The sequence below is a fragment of the Furipterus horrens genome, unplaced genomic scaffold (genome assembly GCF_987537825.1).
Source record: "Furipterus horrens unplaced genomic scaffold, mFurHor1.1.pri manual_scaffold_5, whole genome shotgun sequence".
Classification (NCBI taxonomy): domain Eukaryota; kingdom Metazoa; phylum Chordata; class Mammalia; order Chiroptera; family Furipteridae; genus Furipterus; species Furipterus horrens.
This window is the reverse complement of record NW_028327175.1, coordinates 191,161,033-191,184,787: the sequence shown is the minus strand read 5'-3', so window position 1 is coordinate 191,184,787 and position 23,755 is coordinate 191,161,033. Positions and strand designations below refer to the sequence as shown.

Genomic DNA, 23,755 nt, shown 5'->3' with positions numbered 1-23,755 from the left:
GTGTCTTTACCAAACGTGTAAAATGGTGACGCTCCTTCTACAGGTGCCGGAGGAGCAATCCTGGGGCACCGGGCACGTGTGGTGCTCAGCTGTTAACCAGTTAGTAAGTGCGGCTGATACTCACATCTCGATTGCTTAGAGGGAAGAGGCCGGCCTTGGGAGTCACAACGTTTGTATCAGAAACCGCCTCTTTCACTTGATAGTCTTCTTACCTATGGGAATAAGATAGGATAGTCACGATATGCCACACCGTCCTAGGCATTTTGGCAGCTTTCTCTGTGCGTGTGTCATGTTCCCTTGGTGCCCAGCTTTTTTTATTTCTTCCAAAATGATAGGCTGGGAGGTTTTCCAAGGAAAATGGGCAGTAATCTCTGGAACAGTGTTTCAAGAGATGTGCTGGTAGTCATCAAAAAAAAAAAAAAAAGGTCTATTAAGTGTTTAGGTATGCTAGTGGGTGTAGCCTTCCCTCTTGCTAAGTACACCTTCATATTTGCAGTGTTGATCTTGTGGGAAAGATTAAGGTTCTAAAGACATTGATAGTGAAACTGAACTATCTGCTTGTGTATCGAGTTTACTTTTCTCTCTGTACAGCGACTTTTCAATTCTTTATTCACCATTACACAGATAGAAAACAGTGGTGATCGGCCTCTTTCTTTTTTCCCTTTATGGTCTTTTCATGTTTATTTAAAATTCAGTGAAGGTATTGAGTAATGCACAAATCTTGCAGAATTTAAAGATTTAAAACTCCTTTTTACATTGTAACAGGCAAGCGCCTATACTTACTGAAAAATCTACCTGGGAATGCTCTGCTTGTGTTTATATTGTTTTTATTCCCCGGGAATGTATGGATTGTGTTTATATTGATTTTATTTTGAAGACCCTGTCTAATGCAGAATACCTGCCTGTAAACTTGAAGGTTTCTTTAAGTAGTGGAGAGTCTAGTGTCATTGGTGTATCAGAGGCTTATTGATTAACACAAAAGGAGTGGTATACCACAGTAGCCAATCTGTAACCTTATTACTTTTTGATGCTACCCAGTGACAGCATAGCTGATGATGATTGCTTAGTGTATTGAATGTAAAAACATTTCTTACAGCTACATTCTGACATCGTGGAGTGCAGGTAAAACAGTGGGCAGCAGTAGTCTCACTCTTTAGGGAGAGATGATAGCACAGAGCAGACTTATTTACAGACTTAGAAAAATCATCTTTGCCTTGGAAGAATGACTAGTAATCTGCTCTGGTTTTCAACATCCATCGAACAGTTTCATGTTAAAGAATCCTTAACCTTAAGTTCTTTATTTTTCCCTCGAGTAAAATTTAGATATTTCTAATATCTCTTGAGCTTTAAATCACTAAAGCCAATTCTCAAATTTCTCATAAATATGACACTGAACTTACAATATTGTGACTGCTATATTTAATATTCATTTCAGGGCAACAGTGGGAGTGTAGATAATTGAAATTTACAGATAACCCTCTAATCTTATCGTATTCAAATTTGTTCTTTGAACTTTCTCTCTCAGTTACTGAGACTATAAATATCTGTTTGGCCTAAGAAGTAAACAAAAGGAAAAATATTAAGGTGAGAGGGCAATAGATAAAAAGTGAAAATCAAACCCAGCAAAGAAAAGCATTGATTTGATTGTGAATGTATTTGTTTGTCCTTAAGAGACATGAACTGATAGTCTGCTGTAGGGATCATTATGTAGTAAGAGCTAATGAATAATTTGATTTTTTGGTGAACTACATCATGCCAAATTAACCAAGCCTAGGCCAAAGGTAATTTCAAATTTAAGCATTAATTAGAACTCCTTAATGTAAGGCAGACTTACAAGTTATCTCTTTTTTTAAAGTTATTAGACTTCCTTTTTGAAAAGGGGTCAAATTTTTTTCCTCCTTTTAATTTTCAGATTTGGAGGGAAAATTAGCTGAAAATATTTCATGTTTTCCTAAACTCATTAAAACTCAAATTGTGAGCTCTATACAATTAGCTTCAAAATAAGATTTCTTCAGTAATACCTCTGTGCTTTAAACGTTATTATTAAAGATACTTAAAATTGCATGCATCTAAGTACCAAGCTGATAATGACATATAACTTGTTAATGTGATATGTGATGTGGCCCCTTACCATCTTTTTCCTGGAATCTTGATGGAACATAATTTCTGTTTCTCCCATTATTCTGTCACGGGATTTGGTACTATTTTGTGGGGGGATCCTGCTGTATCAGTTGTCTTGAGTCTTTTAAACATCTTTGTGTGTGTGTGTGTGTATGTGTGAGTGATAAAATGCACATACCGAAAAATTCACCCTGCCCGGTGGGTGCAAAGATTAACCAACTTCCACAGGGATAATTGACCTTGGGCTCATATAACATACATTTTAAACTGGTGGACTAAAGGCAAGTTGTAAAATATAGTGATTATATTTCATGTAAAGGAAATTCAATATATTAAAGTTAAATTTTACCCAACAGCCTAATTAGAATGTGACTGCTTTACAAAATATGTCTTCCTTTTGATCATATTAACCTAGAATTCTTTGAAGTAGTCCAGCTCAGTTTTTAATCTTTTAAAAGTAGAATTTGATTTGCATAAATTCACCTATGAACTTCACAGTGTCAGATATTTTCATCATGTGAAACAAGATTTACATGTTTCTTACACAGGTTCTTTTCTGTTCTGTTATTATATTTTTAAAACCTTTATCCAGGGAAGTGTTTGTATTTTAAAGTTCATGTTATTAAAAATAATTTACTTGGGGGTTGTGATCAGACTGTGTTGGACTGTGGTACTTTTTTACTTAATGTATTGCTTCTGACTTTAATTGCGAAATCAGAACCTTGTTAGAACTTCTCACAAAGATAAGTTATTCATTTGATTATGCTGCTTCCAAAGTGTATTTGAGGACTCTGTAAAAACCCTTTTGATGTATTTGTCCTTCAAAGGAAGATAAACCATTATAATGAAAAACAGGAGTGGTCTCACAGGCTTTACTTGCTTAATGGAAATTATTTGAAAAGTATGCAGCTTGTATTATTTGAGACTCAAATTATACAACTTGTAATTCAAAAATTTGTAGTTTGTTGTAACTAACATTTATCCTGATCTGAGTCAGATTTTTCTGTTGGACTTAAAAAACACTTTCACAGATAGCACTGACAGGTCTTCAAATTAAAATACTGTAAACACAGAGAATAAAAGATTTAACATAGAGCTTCTATATATTGGTCAACTATATCAGAATGTCAGCTCCATAAAAGATTTATTTATTGCTCTGCTCCCAAAACATAGAACAGTGCCCGCACATAATACATGTTCAATACATACTTGGTTAATGAATTAATATCTACTTTGGAAATGTATTTCTGACTTGGTACTTTTGTATGAGGCCTGTTACCAAAATCTGTGGATTGGATTCACTTGCATTTGCAATTTATTGAATAAGTTGAAGTTTTTTTGTTTATACCGCTCATTTGCTGGGAAAACAAAGCTGTTAAAGACAGTGTTTTCATTTATATGGCTCTTGTTTAGAAATGATTTTGTAGGAATGTGAGTTTTTTCTGAAGAAATAAAAACCAAGGTGAATAATGGTTGGCTTTAGGCAAATAAAAAATGTTTCTCGACCAGTTGCCTACAGCTGATGAGCTCCAGTCAGAGCGAAACCAGTTCTCACCGCCCGAAACAGTTTAGAGGTGTGAATTGGTCCTGTAGTACTGTGTCAGAAACACACAACTCTGGGGAAGAAATGCTGAGTTAGGGTTTTGTGACTGTGCTGTTTTTAATACAGTATTTTCCCCTACTGAGTTACAGTTGCTGAAAGTCAAGTAACCTATGTTATTTCCTTAAAAGCAAAAGATACTGTAATCTCTAATTGTAGTCACTGTATCTATATGAGTGTTAATTTATACAGGCACTTATTAAAACATCTTGTAAACAAGTGTCAGGTTTTACATTCTCCCCCTTTAATCTACTTCTAGATTATTCCATCCTCAGTAGTTTTGATGGCAGCCCTCCCTCCCCCTAACCCCCCCAAAACTTGGACAGCAACCAAATTGGCCTACATCAGCATTGCCAAGGGGAGACCCACAAGAGGCCTCAGCTGCTTTTCTCCCTGGTTAATCATGGACATAATCAAGCTCACTGTGGCCCCTGCCTCCGCCATGGTACAGTTATTTCATTTTGGTGGTGGCTTTGTTACTTATATACACATAGATCGTCATTAACCTCTCCTTTTTCTTTTACTGCCTCTTACATATTCGTTTAAGCATCAGAAAACAAGTTTGAAAGCTACGTCATTATCAGAGGCCATTTTATATGAAGACTTTTTCAAAGGTCATGGGTATATTACTGAGCAACAGTATAGAAAATACTTAACCTTTTGAGGTTAAACTAAGCATTCTGTAATTTATAGCAGGATAATAATGAAACAGAGTCTTAGCTGAGGTAATTATAAAATCAGAGGGGTTTTTTTTTTTTTTTACTTATTGTTCAATTACAGTTGTCCCAATCCCCCCCACCCCATTGCTCTCCTCTGCCCTCCCCCACCCCTGCTCCCACAGTAAAGGTTGTTTTTGGTTTGTTTGTTTTTTTAACCTTGATGAATATCCAGCAGAATGAGACAGATCTTTCTTGTTCTGTGCTGTCTTGCACATTATGAGTCTTGTTGCAACCTGGTTCATGTCCACTAAATGCTGTTGTGTCAACCCAGTGGGTCCCACCCTCATTGAGAACCACTGAACAGCAGTTACAAGAATGAATGTAAGTGTGGTAGAGAATAGATCTGTTAGATCGATTTACCCATTTATTCCTGTTGTTTGAGATTTTTAAACTTTGAATCAGTTTCGAGTGAAGTTCCCCCTCGCAAGTACAGTGGCCATTTAATAGAAATGTCACAAGAAAGGCTGTGACTCTGCTTGATGAGTAAAAATGCAGAGTGTTTGCATGTACGTGAGATAATTTTTGTACTTGTGATAGAGGGAAAATTTGGAGGAAGATGTGGCATTAGAATCAGTCCTTGAAATATAATGAGGCTCTGGAGAGAAGAAGGGAGGACACCTGGATGGGAGGAGCAAAGCCAAGGAATGTTAGCGAGCAAGTTGGTGAAATCGTGAGTAGACCAGTCAGGGACTAGTAGGGGGTAGTGAAGTACTCGGATTTTAGTTGAGAGATCAGAGGAGTAGTGCAACTGGTTTCCTGGAGGAATCATAACTCTGAGGTATAGACATGAGACGTTTGTTTTTTCTTAATGGGTCTCCAATCAAACTGTAAAATGCCCCCATCTCTCCTCTGCTTCCCTCTGAAGTGAAGTCCCTTAATAATGTCTTGGTTTGATGTCATAACTTTTCTGCCACTTTTGATTACAAAAGAAAGCTTATTCCAGAAATTAAGACGGATTTCAATAAATTAAAAAACAAAAATGAGCATCAAAGAACACATTCTTCTCCCCAAAGAAGGGTTGAGGCTTTTAGTTCCCAGTGGCTTGGGTGGACGAAGAGGTGAAAAACATGTTCCCTGTCCTTCCTCTAGTGAGCCCTTTTAGAGTCGGGAGAAGACGACCGGTCAGTAGGGACAGAGTTCTCCTTTCCTGAACCTCTAAAAAGGGAAGAGATAGACTTGACCTCCCTCTAATTCATCTGGTTGCATTTGATGGTGGGCTCTGGGGAGGGTCTGTGTGTGGATATTTTTAGGGGCAATGTAGCTTCCTGGCCCCTTCTGCTATTGGGGACCCACTTCATAGGGCCCCTAGTGTTCCCCTTTCGCAGAGCCAATCATATTTCAAACCTCCACTCCTCTGGATTGGGTGACACTTGCTCTAGTGCTGTGTCAAATCACTTGCCCTTTAATTAACTGTGGTCCTCCAGTTGGAGTTGAAGGAAGAACAGGAGGGAGGAATGAAGTGAGATTGAGCAATTCAGGTGTCCCAGGTATGGAGTGATCAGACCTGGATTGGGTTGTGGGTGGGGACAGTGACAGTAGAAAGGAGGGTATAATTGTAGGAAACTTGAAATTGGTAACAGAGGGAAGGAAGGAGTCATGACTAAGAAAAATGATTCCATTGACAGAAAAGATTAGCTGTGGGTGCTCAGTTATTGGAGCTATACTTAAGATATTAGATTTAGCCATTTAGAGTGTGAGGTTATGGGGGCGCATTGAGTGGAAATGCCTGTAACTCAGGTAGAAATTTTCATATAGAGATTGAGTGAAAATGAAGGTGTAGGTAATTCATTAACTCAAGAACAGGACAGGAAATAATGTGGGCATCAACTTGAGTGGTTGGTTCAGGTTACTGAAGTGGATGAATTGTGGGAGGGAGAATAAAGTTGAGGGCTGAAACCCAGGAGGAGAGAATAAGAATAAATATTTTGCTTAGTACTTTTTTTTTTTTTTTTTGACAAAGCTTGACACACAGTCAAGATTCATAGTTTTCAAATGATAAAGTTTCTTCTCACCTGCTCTATTCTGGATAGTCACAAGCCTTTATAGACTTACTCTCTTTTAAATAGATTCTTTATGTGCAATCCATTACACTTTGCTCAGTTCTGAGTTCTACTTCAGTTGACACAGCATGGACTAGTTATGATGATTAAAACTACTTCCTCCATTAGCTTTTAGGTTAATTTCCAAATTAAAAGTTCAAATTCAGCAGCAACACATTCCCAAGTTATATCTTAAAGTGAGTTACTTTAAAGTAATAGGAAGGTAATACAGGTGTATATTGCCCCTGTTTGAGAATGATTTTACTTCGTCCTAGATTTTGGAATGCAGCATACTTGTGAGGTCTTAATTATGAACTTACTACATTTATTTGTATTGTCTAAACCAAGCTTTAATACAAGTGTGGGCTTTATCTTAATTATAACATACATTCAGCAAGATAATGATAATTTCTACTTGATTGTTTGGAAATACACAGCTAGGTAATTCTTAGTATTAAGGCCAATGTCAATATTAGTTGATATCTCAAAGGACAGTCTAATGAAAAGAGTATTTGACAAACAACTGTTCTTCTTTTCGCTTCTTAGAATTATTCTTCCTGTTTTTTGCATTCCTAGAATAATGCTCCTCAAATACCAGTTATATTATGTCACTTCTGTGTTTTAATTCAACAAATATTTGAGAACCTACTGTATGCTAGAAGCTCTATAGATTAACCCTTTGAGTGCCAACGTCGCTGTGAGCAACACTTGACAAATTTTCTCAAAAGTGCCAGCATCACTCCCAGCAACTCTTTTTTCGATGGCTATAAATGTAAATAACAATGGAATAATTTGTATTTTCTGTCTTGTTCTCTTTTTTTGTACCTCAGGTTGTATATTGATATAACTTTTTCTCACGTTGATCCAGATTTTGAGTTTTTATGCTTGTTCAAATACTGACATATTCTGTTATAATTTTTACTTACTGAAGTTTTCTTTTTTTCCCCAAAAATTTATGCCATATTTGGCATACTTCATGCTTGTTATCCATGTTGCTATGTGTTTTTTCAAATTATAATCATAGCTATTATATTATGCCATATATTATACTTCAAAAGCCAAATTGAAGGAAAGAGTTTATTTTTTCTAAAACGATTGTTATATAAAATAATTTTAATGCAATAACTTTTTTGCTAAATTGCGTCAAAAGGACACTGCTTACAAAAGAAGAGTGTATTTACTATATGTCATGAAATTTTCAGCAAATTATTATGAATAATAATGTTTTTATAGACATTTTTCATAAACTCTGCATTTCTCAGCAAAGTAGCCTGGCATTTCTCACTCGAATTTTAGCAATTGTGCATGGTACTCAAAGGGTTAAGTATATACACGTCAATCATGGTTTATTGTCCTTAACAAAGTTCACTCCTGTCTCTCATTCTGAGCATCCTACCTGACCATCTTCTCTTACCTTATTTCACCATCCTCTGACCACTACCTCCGTCATAGACCAAAGTGAGCATGTATCTTTCTGTTACTCAAAAACTTAATCTTCTTTGTTTTTTGTAAGTTCACCTTCCATCTGGAGTTCTCTCTTTCCTAGTGTCTGTCAAAACTGTGATCTGCTCACATTTTTATCCAACTTGATACAACTAGTAATTTATCTACTGTGTTGGTATCTGACGGAAAAAGTTGACAGTTCTCTCTTTTTTTAATAAAGATTGCTGGGATATTTTATATTTATCCGCCTCAGGGTAATTTTGAAGTTGAATTGATAGCTGGAGTCGTAACCCTCATAAATAGCATACAAATAAATGTATTCTGACATCGTCGAGTTAGTTTTGTAAAGGTTGCTTTTATGACGTAGGCAGTACATATGGCCTCCATTTGAGTTGCACTGAATATTGTTTATTCTTGGTGAACATGTTTGGAAATCACCATGGTACTTCCTGGGTCTCGGCCTGGATGAAGAAGGAGGTTCTGCCAGGGATCCTTTGCACTGTAATTTTTTCAGTTCGGCTCTGGTGTTTGGGCTATAGGTAACTGTGTTTTGTTATTGTTTAGTTTTTCTTCTCAGTGAATTTTTGTCATTGGTAATATGTCTTTTTTTTTTAATTGAATTTATCGGAGTTACATTGGTTAATAAAATTATATAGGTTTAAAGTATACAGTTCTGTAATACACCATCCATACATAGTATTGTGGGTTCACCAGCCCAAGTGGTAACGTGTCTTGTTTTATTATATTGGCTGGTAATTTCTCTTCCGGTGTTTTCATCGCTGTCTTATTTCCCCAATATTTTCTTACAGATTCTTGAGATACTCATTTTCCTCTTGTGGAGCTGAAGGAATTCTAAACAGTTCTTTGGCACTAATCTTCCAGTCACTAGTCTTATTCCGCACCCAGCACCCTACGGGGGTAATTGAGGAGTGCCAGACGCACCTGCAGTGGAGTTGTGTGACCATCCTGACGGAGGAAAGAGAGGGAGACTGTAGTGCCCCGTGGGAGGGCACACCTGGATCAGGGGTCCTGTTCTTCCTTTCTTTTCCCCTCAGGGAATGGCCTTTAAGAGAATTATTAGTGGTAAATTGGTGGCCTTGGTTAATCCACATCATGGGATATGTGCAAATACGTATGGGGGTCTTGGTTTTAAAAAACTTTCCTTTTTAAATTTTGATGCTTTGACTTTCTTAGATGTAAACCGAAGACCAGGAACAGATGTGAAGAAACACAACGCAGACTGGCGCCGGTCAGCATGTCAGAGACAGAGCGCGCAGCCTCCCGCTCCTCCGGTAGCAGTGTTGGGGACTCGTGCAGCTTGCTTTCTGCTGAAAATGACTCCGAACTATCATCATTAAATTTGGATAACACTTCACATCAGCCTAATGAACACAAGAATCAGATTGAAGCACAGGGAAATTATGTTCCCAATCATGGTGGAGGTGAGAATTCTTGTGGTAAAACAGACATAGGCCCAGAAACTTCTGAACAAATATCCAATTTCCCTGGTGGAGATTTTACAGAGCAAGTTTCTAAAACAAACGACACAGAACAGACAGTAACTCAAATACTGGCGGAATTAACGTCATCTACATTTACAGAAGCAGCTGCTCAAAAGGCTTACTCAGAAAGTCCCTATGACACGGACTGCACCAAGACACTTATTTCAAAAATTAAGAATGTTTCAGCATCAGAGGATTTGTTAGAAGAAATAGAATCTGAGCTCTTATCTACAGATTTTTCAGAACATCGAGTACCAAATGGAATGAACAAGGGAGAACATGCATTAATTATGTTTGAGAAGTGTGTACAGGATAAGTACGTGCAGCAGGAGCACACCATAAAGAAGTAAGTTATTTATTCTTTCAGGTTATTTTTTTCCGCAGGGATCAAAGATGGCATTCTTTAAAGGAGGATATCACCTTGTCCACTTTTAATTCTACAATAGAGCCACATACATTGTAGTCAACAAATTCGTATTTACTGAAGAATTAAGCAAATGTCAAGTTTGTCTAGTTACTTATTTATAAATGTTTTTTTAGAATGTGGTATTTTATTTTCATTATTTTAGACATAATAGGCATGCATCAGTTTTTATAATGCAATGGGCAAAAGGTTTACAGTTGTAATACAAATAAATAATGCAATAATTAGTAATACAAGAATAAACTCTGTATTTTGTGTGCTCACAACTGTAAACTTACTTTCGCCCACCTCTGTATATATTATACACCCATCATACATTAGCTTGTGTAAACATATGTATGTATAAAGTCAATATTTTGAATGTAATTCAAAGTTTCTGTTTGTTTTACATGTCTTAATATATAAATCTAAAGGAATATTTTATTAAGTAGTGTAAGTGTATTAAAAATCTAGAAATATTTATAAAAACTCAAATTTTTCAGTGTTGAAAGTATGTAGAGCGTATTTTAACAGTAACTCAGCTCTGGCTGGTGTGGCTCAGTGGATTGAATGCCAGCCTGTGACCTGAAAGGTTACAGGTTCAATTCCCAGGCAGGGTACATCCCTGGGTTGCGGACCAGGTCCCCATTTGGGGCATGTGAGAGACAACCAATCAGTGTTTCTCCAGCACATCAATGTTTCTCTGCCTCTCTTTCTCTCTACTTTCCCTCTTATCTAAAAAAAATAAATAAAATTTTTTTAAAACGCTGAGTAATTCAAAAGGAAATGAGAAGTCATAAAATTTTTAAAAATTTTCTGGAAATCCCCATTGTAAATTCACGGGTTTTAAAAAAATTAAAATTTAGCAAACATAAGAATTGTTGATTATCATTCAACAATATAAATAACAATATAGTTCTTTTTAGAATTCTGGTATTTGTGGAATTAATTTTTATTTTAATGAGTTTCATTTCACTTTTTTCTTTTTCTAATGGTATTATATCACCCTGTATTTTTATTCTAGATTTATATATGTAAGTGATGCACATATGTTTAGGTACTGTTTTATAACCTTTAAGAAAGGAAAATAAAACATGCTAGCCTTCACTAAAATACAGGCTGATTCTCTTTAAAAAGTGATACTTGAATGGGAGATGTATATGTGTTGAGAAAGGGGAGGAGGAAGTTTACATACCAGAGGAGGATGACAGAAGAGAATACAGCATAATTCAGAAACTGCTGGGTATGTAATTGGCCTTTAATCATAACTTGCTTCTGGTCTTTACTGTTCCGGATGACCTTGCTCAGTGGATCGGTCTTTCCCAAACCACCTCATGCGTCATTGGTTCATCCAATGAACTTTACTCTCTGTTAGCATCCAGAGCCCCTCTTTTTTATTATTTTTAAATTGTGATAAAATACACAACATAAAATTTACCATCTTAACCAGTTTTAAGTGTACAGTTGGGTAATGTTAAGTATATTAACATTCACATTGTTGTGCAACTGACTTCCGTAGCTTTTTCATCTTGCAAATCTGAACCTCTGTACCTATTAAACAACTCTTATTTCCCCCTGCTCCCCACTCTTAGCAAACACCATTCTGCAGCTGACCCCCAAACAACATCAGTTTGAACTATGTGGGTCCACTTTTACCTGGGTTTTTAAATATATATATATATATATACACATAGTCCTGTGAATGTGTTTTTTTTTTCTGTGATTTTCTTAAAAGTTTTTCTCTAGCTGTATGGTAAGAATACAGTACATAATACATAAAACATACAAAATATCTGTTAATTGACTGCTTAAGTTATCCGTAAAGCTTCAGTTGACAGTAGGCTATTAGCCAAGTTTTTGGAGAGTCAAAAGTCACACATGGATTTTTCGCTGCTCAGCGGTCTGTGCCCCATCCCACATGTTATTCAGTCATCAGCTGTACTTTATTTCTAGGAGTTTGACTATTCTTGACACTCCATATAAATGATTTATACAATAATTTGCCTTTTGGGGACCGGCTTATTTCACTTAGCGGATGTCTTCAAGGTTCATCCATGCTGTAGCGTCTGTCAGGATTTTCTTCCTTCTTAAGGTTGAGCAATATTCCATTGTATGTATATACCACAGTCCGTTTATCCATTCATCCATCAGTGGACATTTGGGTTGTTTCCACCTTTTGGCTACTGTGAATAATGCTGCTGTGAATATGAATGTACAGATTGTTTTGAGACTGCAAGGCCTTTTCACTGTAATACTACCCCAAGACTAATGGCGGCTGGGCTTACTCACTTTTCCAGGAATGTGGCCACTATGAATAAACTAGATGCCTTTGTACTGGAACCATCAGTGTTTCTGCCATATTTGCTTTTTAGGGTAACTTCCTCATTTTCCTGCTATCTCTGCCTGTTCTTTTACACCTTCCATTTGAGATGATCCCTGACGCATCTTCCCACTTCCCTTAGATCTGGACTCTTAATCTTAGATCATGCCTCTCTTGTAAATTATAAGATTTACTTTTAATAGTAATAGCAACAAACACATGGTATTTATTATGTGCCCGGCACTTTACATATATTAACCCATAGAATCCTCACAATAACCATATTTGGTATGAACTATTATTATTTTACAGATGAGGTACCTGAAGCACAAAGAGATTAGGCATTTGTTCAAGGTCGCATGCTAATAAATGGCAAAGTTAAAATCTGAGCATAGTTAGCCTGCTTTCAGAGGATTTTTCATGTGGTATCTGAAATGAACTAGTTACAAGTTATTACTTTTTTGCTGCATCCTAATGTTTTTAGACAAATGTAATTCCGCTTTTTTACTGTATCCTGTCCAAACAGTGGCAGCATGGTGGACTGGGGCAAGCACAGTCTTGGTCAGAGCCCCGGGGTGGGAAGATGCCCACTGCCTTCGCAAGGTCTTTTTTGTCAGCCAAATCAACCTCTCTGAGTCAAAGATTTTTCTTCTGTATGAGGGGGATGATACTTACCTGATGAGAATGTTTTGTGCATATCAGTAACATGTTGCGTACGGGTGGCAAGAATTCTCGTCATTTCTAAAATGCATTTAAATACCCCGGTACACAATCTGTTAAAGCATTATAAAAATGTCAGATACTGTCATTTTTAAATCTAGGTTCATCTTTTGTTACAAACATATTTTTAATTCCAAATTAAAAACTTCGTGACTCGGGTTAGCTCTAAAACTGACTTTCAGTTCCTTTGGCCTACATTTTCATGAATGCATCTATTTCCAAATGTTTTTGTTTCATATATCCATTCCTCTGTTTTCTAATGTTAATATTATTTTCCAAGATCCCAACCAGAATTCTTAAGAGCGGTTTGTGTATAGGATATCCCTTTGGCATATAAGAATAAGTTTAGGGCTTGCTGCTCTTCATTTCTCCCTTAATTGTGGACTTGTGATTCTTGTGTTTCTGCAACAGATTGAGTGTACACCTTATATAAATAATCTAAGTTAAACAAATAGGACAAAAAGAGGCTTAAATAAACTTGCATGCTACATTTTTCTCCTTTTCCAAATATTTGCATGACTTGCTTCCTCACTGTTGTCATGCGGTCCTTAGAGAGGCCTGCCCTGACTACCTTATCTAAAATCACAGCTCAAGTTACTCTGTTCTCTTGCCCTCCTTTAGTTTTGTTAATAGTACTTACCCACTGCCTGGCATTTTATTATACATCTATTTGTTTTTTACTTTAATATTCTCTCTTACAATGTAAGCTCTATGTGGGCAGGGATGGTTTGCTGACATACTTCTAACATGCAGAATAATATAGGTACATAGTAGGTACCCGGTAAGCATTTGTTGAGTGAGTGAGAGATCCTCCAAGTAGAAGATGTAAAGGCCTGGGCTGTTCAATTAGACGTGGGCTCAAAACTCAGTCCAACCACTTACTAGCTGTAGGAACTGGAACAAGTGCTGGGCTTCAGGTTTTTGTTTTTGTTTTTGTTTAATTTATGAAAAAGATAATTATCTCATACTTGCATATAAAATGAAATAATGCACTTAAAGCTAAACTTAGTAATTGTGCAATAAATTTTAAGTCATGGCTGTTGCTATTGATAATCCCAAAATATCAGCTGTTAACCTTGGGTATCTTGCTCTATTGCAGGTAATTTTTAAGGTTTTATCTATACTTTTCTAGAGTTCTCAGAATGAAACTTCTGCTTAAGCTTTAGTTATTTTACATTGTCTACTCTTCTCTATTAAAATACCATGAAAGTGTTTTTAAAATCTAAAGCAGGATTTGGGGGTAGATTATTCTTTGTTGGTGGTGGGGCTGGCTTGTACATTGTAAGGTGTTGAGCAGCATCCCTGGCCTCCACCCACAAGGACCCAGTAGCAGCCACCACCCCAGATGTGGCAAACAAATGGCTGGAGGGACAAAACTGCCTCTGGTTGAGAACTGCTGAGCTGAAGGGGTTCAAGTGCTGAAGGGATGAAATACATTACTGCGATGCCCAAGGACGTAGGAGTATAGTCGTCTTTATCTGAATATATTCACTCGATTTGAAATATACAAATTTCCAGGAAAATGTTAATGGCCTGACTGGCCAGAGAATTTTTTTTTTTTTTTTTTCTAAAGTATAATGTGTCATTACAAAAGGATTACTTAGGAATGTCAATTTATTAATCATAAATATCTACACCCTAATCTGCAAATGAATGATATTCCATATCTGCTTTTTAAATTGTTCTATTTATACTGCCCTGTTCATATTTAGGTTAATTAAAGAAAATAAGAAGCATCAGGAGCTCATCTTAGACATTTGTTCAGAAAAAGACAATTTAAGAGAAGAACTAAAAAAAAGAACAGAAACAGAGAAGCAGCATATGAACACAATTAAACAGGTAAAAAGACAAGTCTTTAGAGACTTCATTTCCATTTATAAAATAAATAGATACATTTCTGAAAAACTTGTGTATGAATAAAAGTTTTGTATTTTAAATTAGAGGGTTGCTTGTTATGTAAAGCATCCTCTTATGAAGTTGGAATCATTTTTATATGATATTTGTAATTATATTCCACATATGGTAGAAATCTGAGAAGAAAGGATGATTTGATTTGGCAGTCACATAGACCGTTTTTTACCAATTAAAGGAAGAAACAGTATATACCTAAAAAATTATGTGTGGCATTAGAATATTTTTAAACTTACAGTTTAATTTGAATTACAATGTGCAGACTGGCTCTCCTATTTCAGATTTTATCTATCTGGCTTCCCCAGCGTTGTTTTTCCTTGCCTCTCCTTTTTCTTCATTTTCCTTCCTTCTTTTGGGTGTATAGGAGTGGAATTTCCAAGTGATAATTTTGTATTTAACTTTATGAGGAACTGAAGTATGAGCGTCCACTTTCTCCACATCCTTGTCAACACTTGTGATTGGACTTCTTGATACAGCCACCCTGATGGGTGTGAAGTGGTATCTTGTGGTTTTGATTTGCATTTCCTTAATGACCAGTAATGTTGAACATCTCTATCTATGCTTGTTCATTTGTATATCTTAAATAGGTATTTATGGGTAAGTATCTATTCAAGGCTTATGCTCATTTTTTAATTTTTTTTTTATGGTTGAGTCGTGAAGATGATCTTGTTTTTCTCTTAAGAGACTTTATTTTTTTATTTTTTAAAAAGATTTTATTTTTTAGAGAGAGGAGAAGGGAGGGAGATAGGGGGAGAAACATACATGTGTGAGAGAAACAGCGATCGGCTGCCTCTCGCATGCCCCCAGTTGGGGACCTGGCCCACAACCCAGGCATGTGCCCTGACTGGCAATCGAACCTGTGACCTTATGGTTTGCAGGCCAGCGCTCAATCCACTGAGCCATACCACCAGCCAGGGCTCTTAGAAGATTTTAATTTGGCTTTTATATTCAGGTCTTGATCGATTCTGAGTTAATTTTTACATATGGTATGATGTCAAGGTTCAACTTCATTCTTCTGTATATGGCTGTCCAGCTGTCCTCAAACCATTTGTTGAAAAGACTATTCTTCTGCTATTGAACGATCTTGGCATTCTTGTTGAAAAGCAGTTGATAAATGGGTTTATTTCTAGTCTCAATTCTGTTTTTTGTTTTTTTTAAATCTATATGTCTGTCATTATACCAATACCACACTGTCTTGATTCCTCTGGTTTTGTATTAAGTTTTGAAATTGGGAAGTGTGAGTACCTGAATTTTCTTCTTCCTTTTAAGACTGTTTGGCTATTATCACTTCCTTGTATTTCCAGGTGAATTTTACTGTCAAATTGTCCTTCTGCAGTGAAGCCATTGGGTTTTTGTTAGAGAGTACATTGAATCTGTAGACTCATTTGGAGAGTGTTGCCATTTTAAAAACAACAAGTCTGCCAATTCATAAACATGGGATGGCTTTCCATCTATTTAGATCTTAATTTCTTTCAGTAGTGTTTTGTAGTTTTCAGACTGTACATTTTACACTTTTTTTTGTTACGTTTATTCCTAGGTAATTTATTATTTATGATGCTATTGTAAATGGAATTGTTTCCTTAATTTTATTTTTGGATTGTTAATTATGTGTATAGAAGCAATTCATTTTTTGTTTTGTATTTTATAGCTTTGCTGAACTCGTTTTTAAAATACTTTTGTGAATTTCTTAGCATTTTCTAAATACAAGATCATACCATCTGCAAATAAAGAGTTCTACTTCTTCCTTTCTAATTTGGGTGCTTCTTATTTCATTTCCTGCCTCTTCGCCCTGGCTGGACCCTCCAATAAAATGTTGACTAGAAGTGGCAAGAGTGGATATCCTTCTCTTATCATGTTCTTAGGGAAAAAGCATTCAGTCTTTCACCATCAAGTACAATGTTAGCTGTGGGTTTTTTACAGGTGCTCTTTATCAGGTTGAAGAAGTTCCTTTTTATTTCTAATTAGTTGAGTGTTTTTATTTGAAAGAATGTTGCATTTTATCAGCTGCCTTTTCTGCCTCTATTGAGATGATCATGTGATTTTTGTTCTGTTGATATGATGTATTAAGTTAATTGATTTTTGAATATTAAACCAGCTTAGCCTTACTAGGATAAATCTCTTTTGGTCATGGTACATAATTCTTTTTATATATTGTAGGATTGGTTTGTTAGTAGTTTGTTCATAATTTTTCCATCTATATAAGACATACTGGTCTTATGGCTTTCTTTTCTTGTGATGACTGGGTAGTTTTGGTGTACGGGTAATATTGATCTCAGAGAATGAGTTGGAAAGTGCTCCTTCTTTGGGTAGAATTAGTATCAACTCATTACATGTTTGATAGAATTTATCTGTAGTTACTTGGGCCTGAATTTTCCTTTGTTTGTAGTTTTTTATTTTTTGATGACTAATTCAACGTCTTGTTGTAGGTTTATCCAGATTTTCTACTTATTCTTGAGCCAGTTTTGCTAGAAATTGTTCATCTAAGTTAAATTTTTCTTAATATTTGTTCATAATTCTTTATATTTCTATAAGGTATGTCTCTTTCATTTAGATTCAGGTGATCAATCTAGCTAATGGTTTGTCAGTTTTGTTGATCTTTTCAAAGAATCATTTTATTGTTGATTTTTCTCTGTTCTTCTATTCTGTACTTATTAATTTCCATTCTCATTTCACTATTTCCTTCCTTTTGTTGAGTTTAGGTTTAGTTTCCTCTTCTTTTTTCAGTGTCTTAAGATGGAAGTTTAGGTTACTGATTTGAGATCGTTTTTGTTTTTTCATGTAGGTGCTTACAGGTATGAATTTCCCTAAAAGGACTGCTTTAGATGCATCCTATAAGTTTTAGTGTGTTGCATCTTTATTTTCATTTATCAACTGGTATTTTTGAATTTCCCTTGTGATTACTCCCATTGGTTATCTAGATGTTGTTTAATTTACGTATTTGTATATTTTTCAATTTCTTCTCTGTACTGAGTTCTAATTTCATTCCATTCTGGTTGGAGAAGGTACTTTATATCATTTCAATATTTTAAGTTTATTGATTTGTTTTATGACCTAGCATATGTTCTATCCTGGAGAATACTCCATGTGTACTTGATGAGAATGTATATTCTGCTGTTGCTGGGGGGAATGTTGTATTGATATGTTAGATCTAGTTATTTCATAGTTTTGTTCAAGCCTCCTGTCTTTCTTGTTAATCTTTTGTTTGATTATTGACAGTGAGGTATTGAATTCTTCAGCTGTTGTTGAATTGTCTCTTCTTCATTTGTCAGTTTTTGCTTCGTGCATTTTGGTGCTCTGTAACAGAGTGCACGTGTATTTATAATTGTCATGTCTTTCGGCTGGATTGATCCCTTTGTTTTATGAAACTTCCCTCTTTATTGCTAGTAAAGTTTTTTATTTTAGCCTATTTTGTCTGATGTTAGTGTAGCCACTCGTACTTTCTTATGGTTACTGTTTGCATAATATATCTTTTCCCATCCCTTCACTTTCAGTCTATTTCTATCTTTAAATTGAAAGAGTCTCTTGTAGACAGCATATTCTGGATCCTGTTTTTTATTCCATTCGGACAGTCTTTGCCTTTTGATTTTATTTAATCCATTTTTATTTAATGTTATCGACAGTTGGACTTACGGCTTCCATTTTTTTCTGTTTTATGTTTCATGTCTTTTTTTGTTACTCTATTCATTACTGCTTTCTTTGCACTGAATTAATAATGCCACTGAATTTTTGAGTTATTTCCATAGGAATTCTCTAGAGTTTACCATCCATCTTATCAGAATCTGCTTCAGATTTATACTAATGTATTCTAATGAGATATAGCAACATTGCTAACGTTAACTTTTTGGAGTATATTCATTGTATTCTTTGTGTTTATTTACATTGTTTATGTTTATTTGCATTATTGGTGGTCTGTTTGATACAGCTATAAAAATAATCTGGAAATAATGTCTTTACAGTTAGAAACAAGAATAGAGGAACTTAATAAAGAACTTAAAACTTCCAAAGATAAATTAATAGCTCAAGATATTGCTGCTAAAAATGCAGTCCAGCAGTTACACAAAGAGATGACCATTCGGATGGAACAGGTATTTTTTAATTCATTATCATTATTCACTTTCTGATTATTCTCTCTTGTTTATTAAACTAATTTTGTTAGATGATTTTGGACATCAGTGGTGTGTTAGGAATGATAATTTTATTTCTATAAAAATTAACATTTTTTAAATGCTAAAGCAATACAAAAATAATGTGCTGCCTATAAAAAATAAGGAAGTGTGTAGAACAAAAAAGTGAAAGTCCCCCTTTATCTGTACTTCTCTCTTCCTCTCCCAATCCCTTTACATCCCATTCTTTTTTCCATAACTAATAATTGATGTTTTGGTTATGTATATTACATATGCATATACGAGGTCTGTCTGGAAAAAGCCCAGCTGTTGTTAATATAATGAGAATGGTTTGCGGGACATTGATGTAACCTGGCAGCCAAGGAGAGTGAACTGGAATGTGCATGCGTGAACAATGACGACTTCACTGTACTAGTCAGTGGGTGTAGTAGACAACATTGAGTGAGCATGTGTACGGTGTGGCCATCTAATTCAAAATGACTGAGTGAGTAGAACAACAAACCTGCATCAGATTTTGCATTAAGCTTGAATATTCCTCTGCGGAAACTATTCAGATGATTCAGAAGGCCACAGCTATGGGCAACTGGTGATTGGCAGCTTTATCACGACAATGCACCCCTGCTCAGGCATTACATCTCTGCAGAGTTTTTGGAGAAATAGCGAATAACCCAGGTGACTCGGCGCCCCCTACAGTCCAGATTTGGCACCTGCAACTTCTGGCTTTTCCCAAAACTAAAATCACCTTTTAAAGGGAAGAGATTTCAGACCATCATTGAGATTCAGGAAAATACAATGAGGCAGCTGATGGCGATTGGGAGAACTTTGTGAGGTCCCAAGGTGCCTACTCTGAAGGGGACTGAGGCATCATTGTCCTATGTACAGTGTTTCTTGTATCTTGTATGTTCTTTAAAAAATGTCTGTTTTTTATATTATGTAACAGAACACTTTCTGGGCAGACCCCCGTATGTTACACATATTCATATACCTTTTTTCCCTACTTGATTGTAATTTAATGCTCGTCTTTTTGGTAACCTTTTCCCCCCTACTTAATATACGTAATAATTTTAGCTGCCTGTTGAATCCTGTTGATTACCTTCTTCATGCTTTACCTTCATTGAAGTAAATGAAAAACATCTTAAACTGGTCAAATCCAAAACTCTTACTGGCTCACTTCCTTTATCTGTGCCATAAATGGACTGACACAGTACTCCCAGCAATCCTGTGAAGTGGGTACTGCCATTATTAGGCGTGGGACCTACAAATGTGAACTTTTAGCACCTCAGGTTATTCCCTTGAAACTGATCCACAAGAGTCTCTGAGTAACAGGACCCCCTGGTGCATGTCCCCTGCTGTAGCCAAGAACCTCATCTACTTTATTTTACCTCATCTGTTGTAACTGTCTTTTTTTCTGCTTCTTTCAGCTCCCATGCCATTTCCATGGGGCCACCAGTTGTCTTATTGAAATACACATTTAATAAAAGGTTCTGACTTATAAATTTCTTTTTGGCTTCCCATTGCCTATAGGAAAATATCTCAAATCATTAACATGACAAGATAATTTATTTTTCCTTTCAGGATCTAATGTTTATCTCTGTTTGTTTTATGACTATTAATACTTCCTCCCCACTTTAATTGACACACCAAATTTAAACCCTTCAAAATAACTGATGTCCTCTAACTATATCAGCTCTTTTATGTTTTTAGGCATTTGCACATGGGACTCACTCTGCCTTGAATTCCTTTCCTTCACTAACCCCTTATAGTCTATTGAATCCTACCTAACCTTCAGGGTCTAACTTAAGCCTAGCACCTAGTTTTCAAGTATAGCATCTCACCCTTGGAGCCAGCTTTGCCCAGGGAATGTTAGTATTTTTGTGTCTTCAAAGAACTTTGTACTTTCATCTGTTAGAAATTATATTCTATTGTAAACTTGTTTATATGTTGTTCTTAATAAGTAATTAACTATTCCAGGATAGAAGCCAAGACTTCCTCTTCTTTGTGTTCTCAAAAGCTAATCTATTATGTGACCATAAAGTTATTGTGGAATCAGACTTCTTTTATAATTGACATTACCATTAATTGACTTTGTCTAAATATAGTTATTTAATTATCTAAAAACCTATCTAAGTCTGTTAGCCAGTTCCAGCAGTTTTCTCAGTCCTTGTCCACAAGCACATTGTCAAGTTCTCAGGGAATTCTGTCATCCCTAATGTTTTCCTTAATTCCTTTTGAAATTTAGTAGGTGAATTTGAATGGGGAAAATACCAATTGAATGATTTAAAAAGTACTTACGTGTATATGTATAATATTTTGACTGTTTATTAGATGTGCTATACCAGAACTTCAGGAAATATTTATTTTTTCAGTCGCTTTTCATGAGCGCATAGGAGCTTTCCCTACATATCCTGACACGCTACTGTCTTCAGGTTAGTTACAGCATTGGTTGGTGTTTACCACTAGATGCCATTGAAAATCGCTAAAGCTTAAGGGTCCATCTTCTATAAAGTAAATATGTGCTTCATCATATCTGCAAACTATGAATTTGCTTAAATGAAGACCTGTCTGTAGGAGTTTTATTGTATAAAATTTCAGAATATGGAGTATCAACTTACAGTAATAAGGAATTTTAAATGAGTATAGTAAATCAGGTTATCATTGCTTAGCATTTTGTTACTTTTAGTGAGGGAGCTAAGATAGATTTTAGAAATTGTTGGCCATGCTGTGAGGATCCTGTTAGAAAACAGAAACTGGTGATTTGAGAATTTATGGGCAAAATTTAGGTTGCCCAACAACGGAAAATGAAGGCTCCTGGGGCCGCTGGAGGAGCCGTGATTGCTCTCCGGGCTAATGGAATGGGAGAGGAATAGTGCGACCCAGAGACAGTGGTTGTACAGAGAGGGCACCCGACAGGAGCAGTGGCCTTTGACCAGCCGGCTCTCGCGCTCTGCCTAGTCTCCTGCTCTTCTGCCTAGTGAGTCCTGTAGGCCGACCCAACTGGAAGTATGAGGGCAAGGAAGCATGTTGATATGTCAGGTGACTGTCCTTCTGGAGCACAGGGTAGAAAGGGAAGAGTGGGAAAGTGGAGCTGGAGGAGGAAACATATCAGCCAAAGTAAAAGGAATAGAAAAGGGTAAAATAAATATTAGTGATTTTGTTAAAGATTTAAAAAAATATTTATATTTTGGAGAGAGGGAAAGGGAGGGAGAAAGGGCAAAAAGCATTAATGCGAGAGAGAAGTACCAATTGGTTGCCTCTATTATGTGCCCTGACCGACTAGGGACTGAACCTGCAACCTAGGCATGTGCCCTGACCAGGAATCAAACCGGTGACCTTTCGCTTTGTGGGACAACATCCAGCCAACTGAGCCGCTCTGATTAGGGTGATATTAATTTGTTTATTGTATTATCTATAATTTTGAATCCTTAAAATTTTATGACACAGATCCTGGGAATGTTGTTCAAAAACCAAAATATACATTCATAATATTATAGAAAAAATATGTTCTTTGATTTGTTTTTATTTGAAAAATATTTTTATTAATGCTAGATTTTTTTTTTTTCCAAAGGCCAATAAGAAATGTGAAGAAGCTCGCCAGGAAAAAGAAGCAATGGTAATGAAGTATGTAAGAGGTGAGAAAGAATCACTAGACCTTCGAAAGGAAAAAGAGATACTGGAGAGAAAGCTTAGAGATGCAAGTAAAGAATCTGAGAAAAACAGTAACAAAATTAAACAGCTTTCTCAGGAGAAAGGACGGTTGCACCAGCTGTATGAAACAAAGGTATAATTTGTGCTACTGTATCTCATTTGAAATTGTTTTCTTTTTCTTATTTAATCAAATAATCCTGACTTACCTTGATTAAACCACTGTTAAACATGAGGTTGTTTACTTCACCTTCTAAGTATGTGAATGATGAAGTAACTCTCATATCTTGTTACCTGTCTGCAGAAAATGTTATGGGGAAAAACATAAGAAATTAACATATGTTGTTTATTAGACAACTTTTTTTTGATCTTTCAAAAAATTTTTTTATTAAATCTATTTTGAAGAAATGAATTTGCGCCTCAAAGGAAGATTTTATTTTGGCAAGATATATACATAATATAGTATATATCTTGGTTTAATAAGTATAATTTGACCAGAATCCTAATGTAACACAATATAGAATAGAATTTATATTTTTCTTGTAGTAAAACATATGCTTGGATGCCTTCCAAGGAGATTTAATTACCAAGCTATTCAGAGTCCTTGCATTAAGTAGCAGCCTCAAGGTGTGGTCTCATTTCCAGTGGGTTATCATTTCTTGGTGATTAATGTTATTTTTTATTAATTAACTTTGAGTTCAGAGATATTGTCAGTGTTCTCAGAAATTCTGGCAGAAGCAATTTAATTTGCCTTGAGTGGTGTGGCTTAGTGATTGAGTGCCAGCCTGTGAATCAAAGGGTCGCCGGTTTGATTCCCAGTCATGTCACATGCCTGGTTGCGGGCACGCAAGAGGCAATCACACATTGATGTTTCTCTCTTTCTCTTTCTCCGTCCCTGCCCACCTCTCTAAAAATAAATAAAATCTTTTAAAAAAAGATAGTGAACATATTCCAAAAGAAATAAACCAATTTAATTTGCATTTTACCTTAAGGCCAGCTAGTTGAGAAGAATAAAGGTATGCCTGTACTTGCAACATGTCTAGTTTGTTAAAATGTAGTATGTTAATTAGGTCTGTTAATTGGATTTAAGATTTTACTGCCGTATTCTGATTTGCACTTTAAATTAGTTTTATGGCTGATAGGCCATAATGTGCCAGCTCCTGAAGTATAGTGTTACTGTATTGATTATTTTGAGGTGATATAAAAGATAT

At 35.8% G+C, this 23,755-nt stretch overlaps 1 protein-coding gene across 1 annotated transcript in view; it reads left to right on the top strand.

Moving 5' to 3' along the window:
- The first annotated feature begins 9,177 nt into the window (after positions 1 to 9,177).
- CCDC186 (coiled-coil domain containing 186) overlaps positions 9,178 to 23,755 on the top strand; it is a 33,543-nt gene continuing 18,965 nt past the window's right edge. The window contains exons 1-4 of the mRNA XM_090278640.1: positions 9,178 to 9,770; positions 14,580 to 14,706; positions 18,735 to 18,863; positions 22,468 to 22,680. Of these exons, the coding sequence (XP_090134766.1) occupies positions 9,178 to 9,770; positions 14,580 to 14,706; positions 18,735 to 18,863; positions 22,468 to 22,680 (1,062 nt within the window). The remainder of the gene's footprint in view (positions 9,771 to 14,579; positions 14,707 to 18,734; positions 18,864 to 22,467; positions 22,681 to 23,755) is intronic.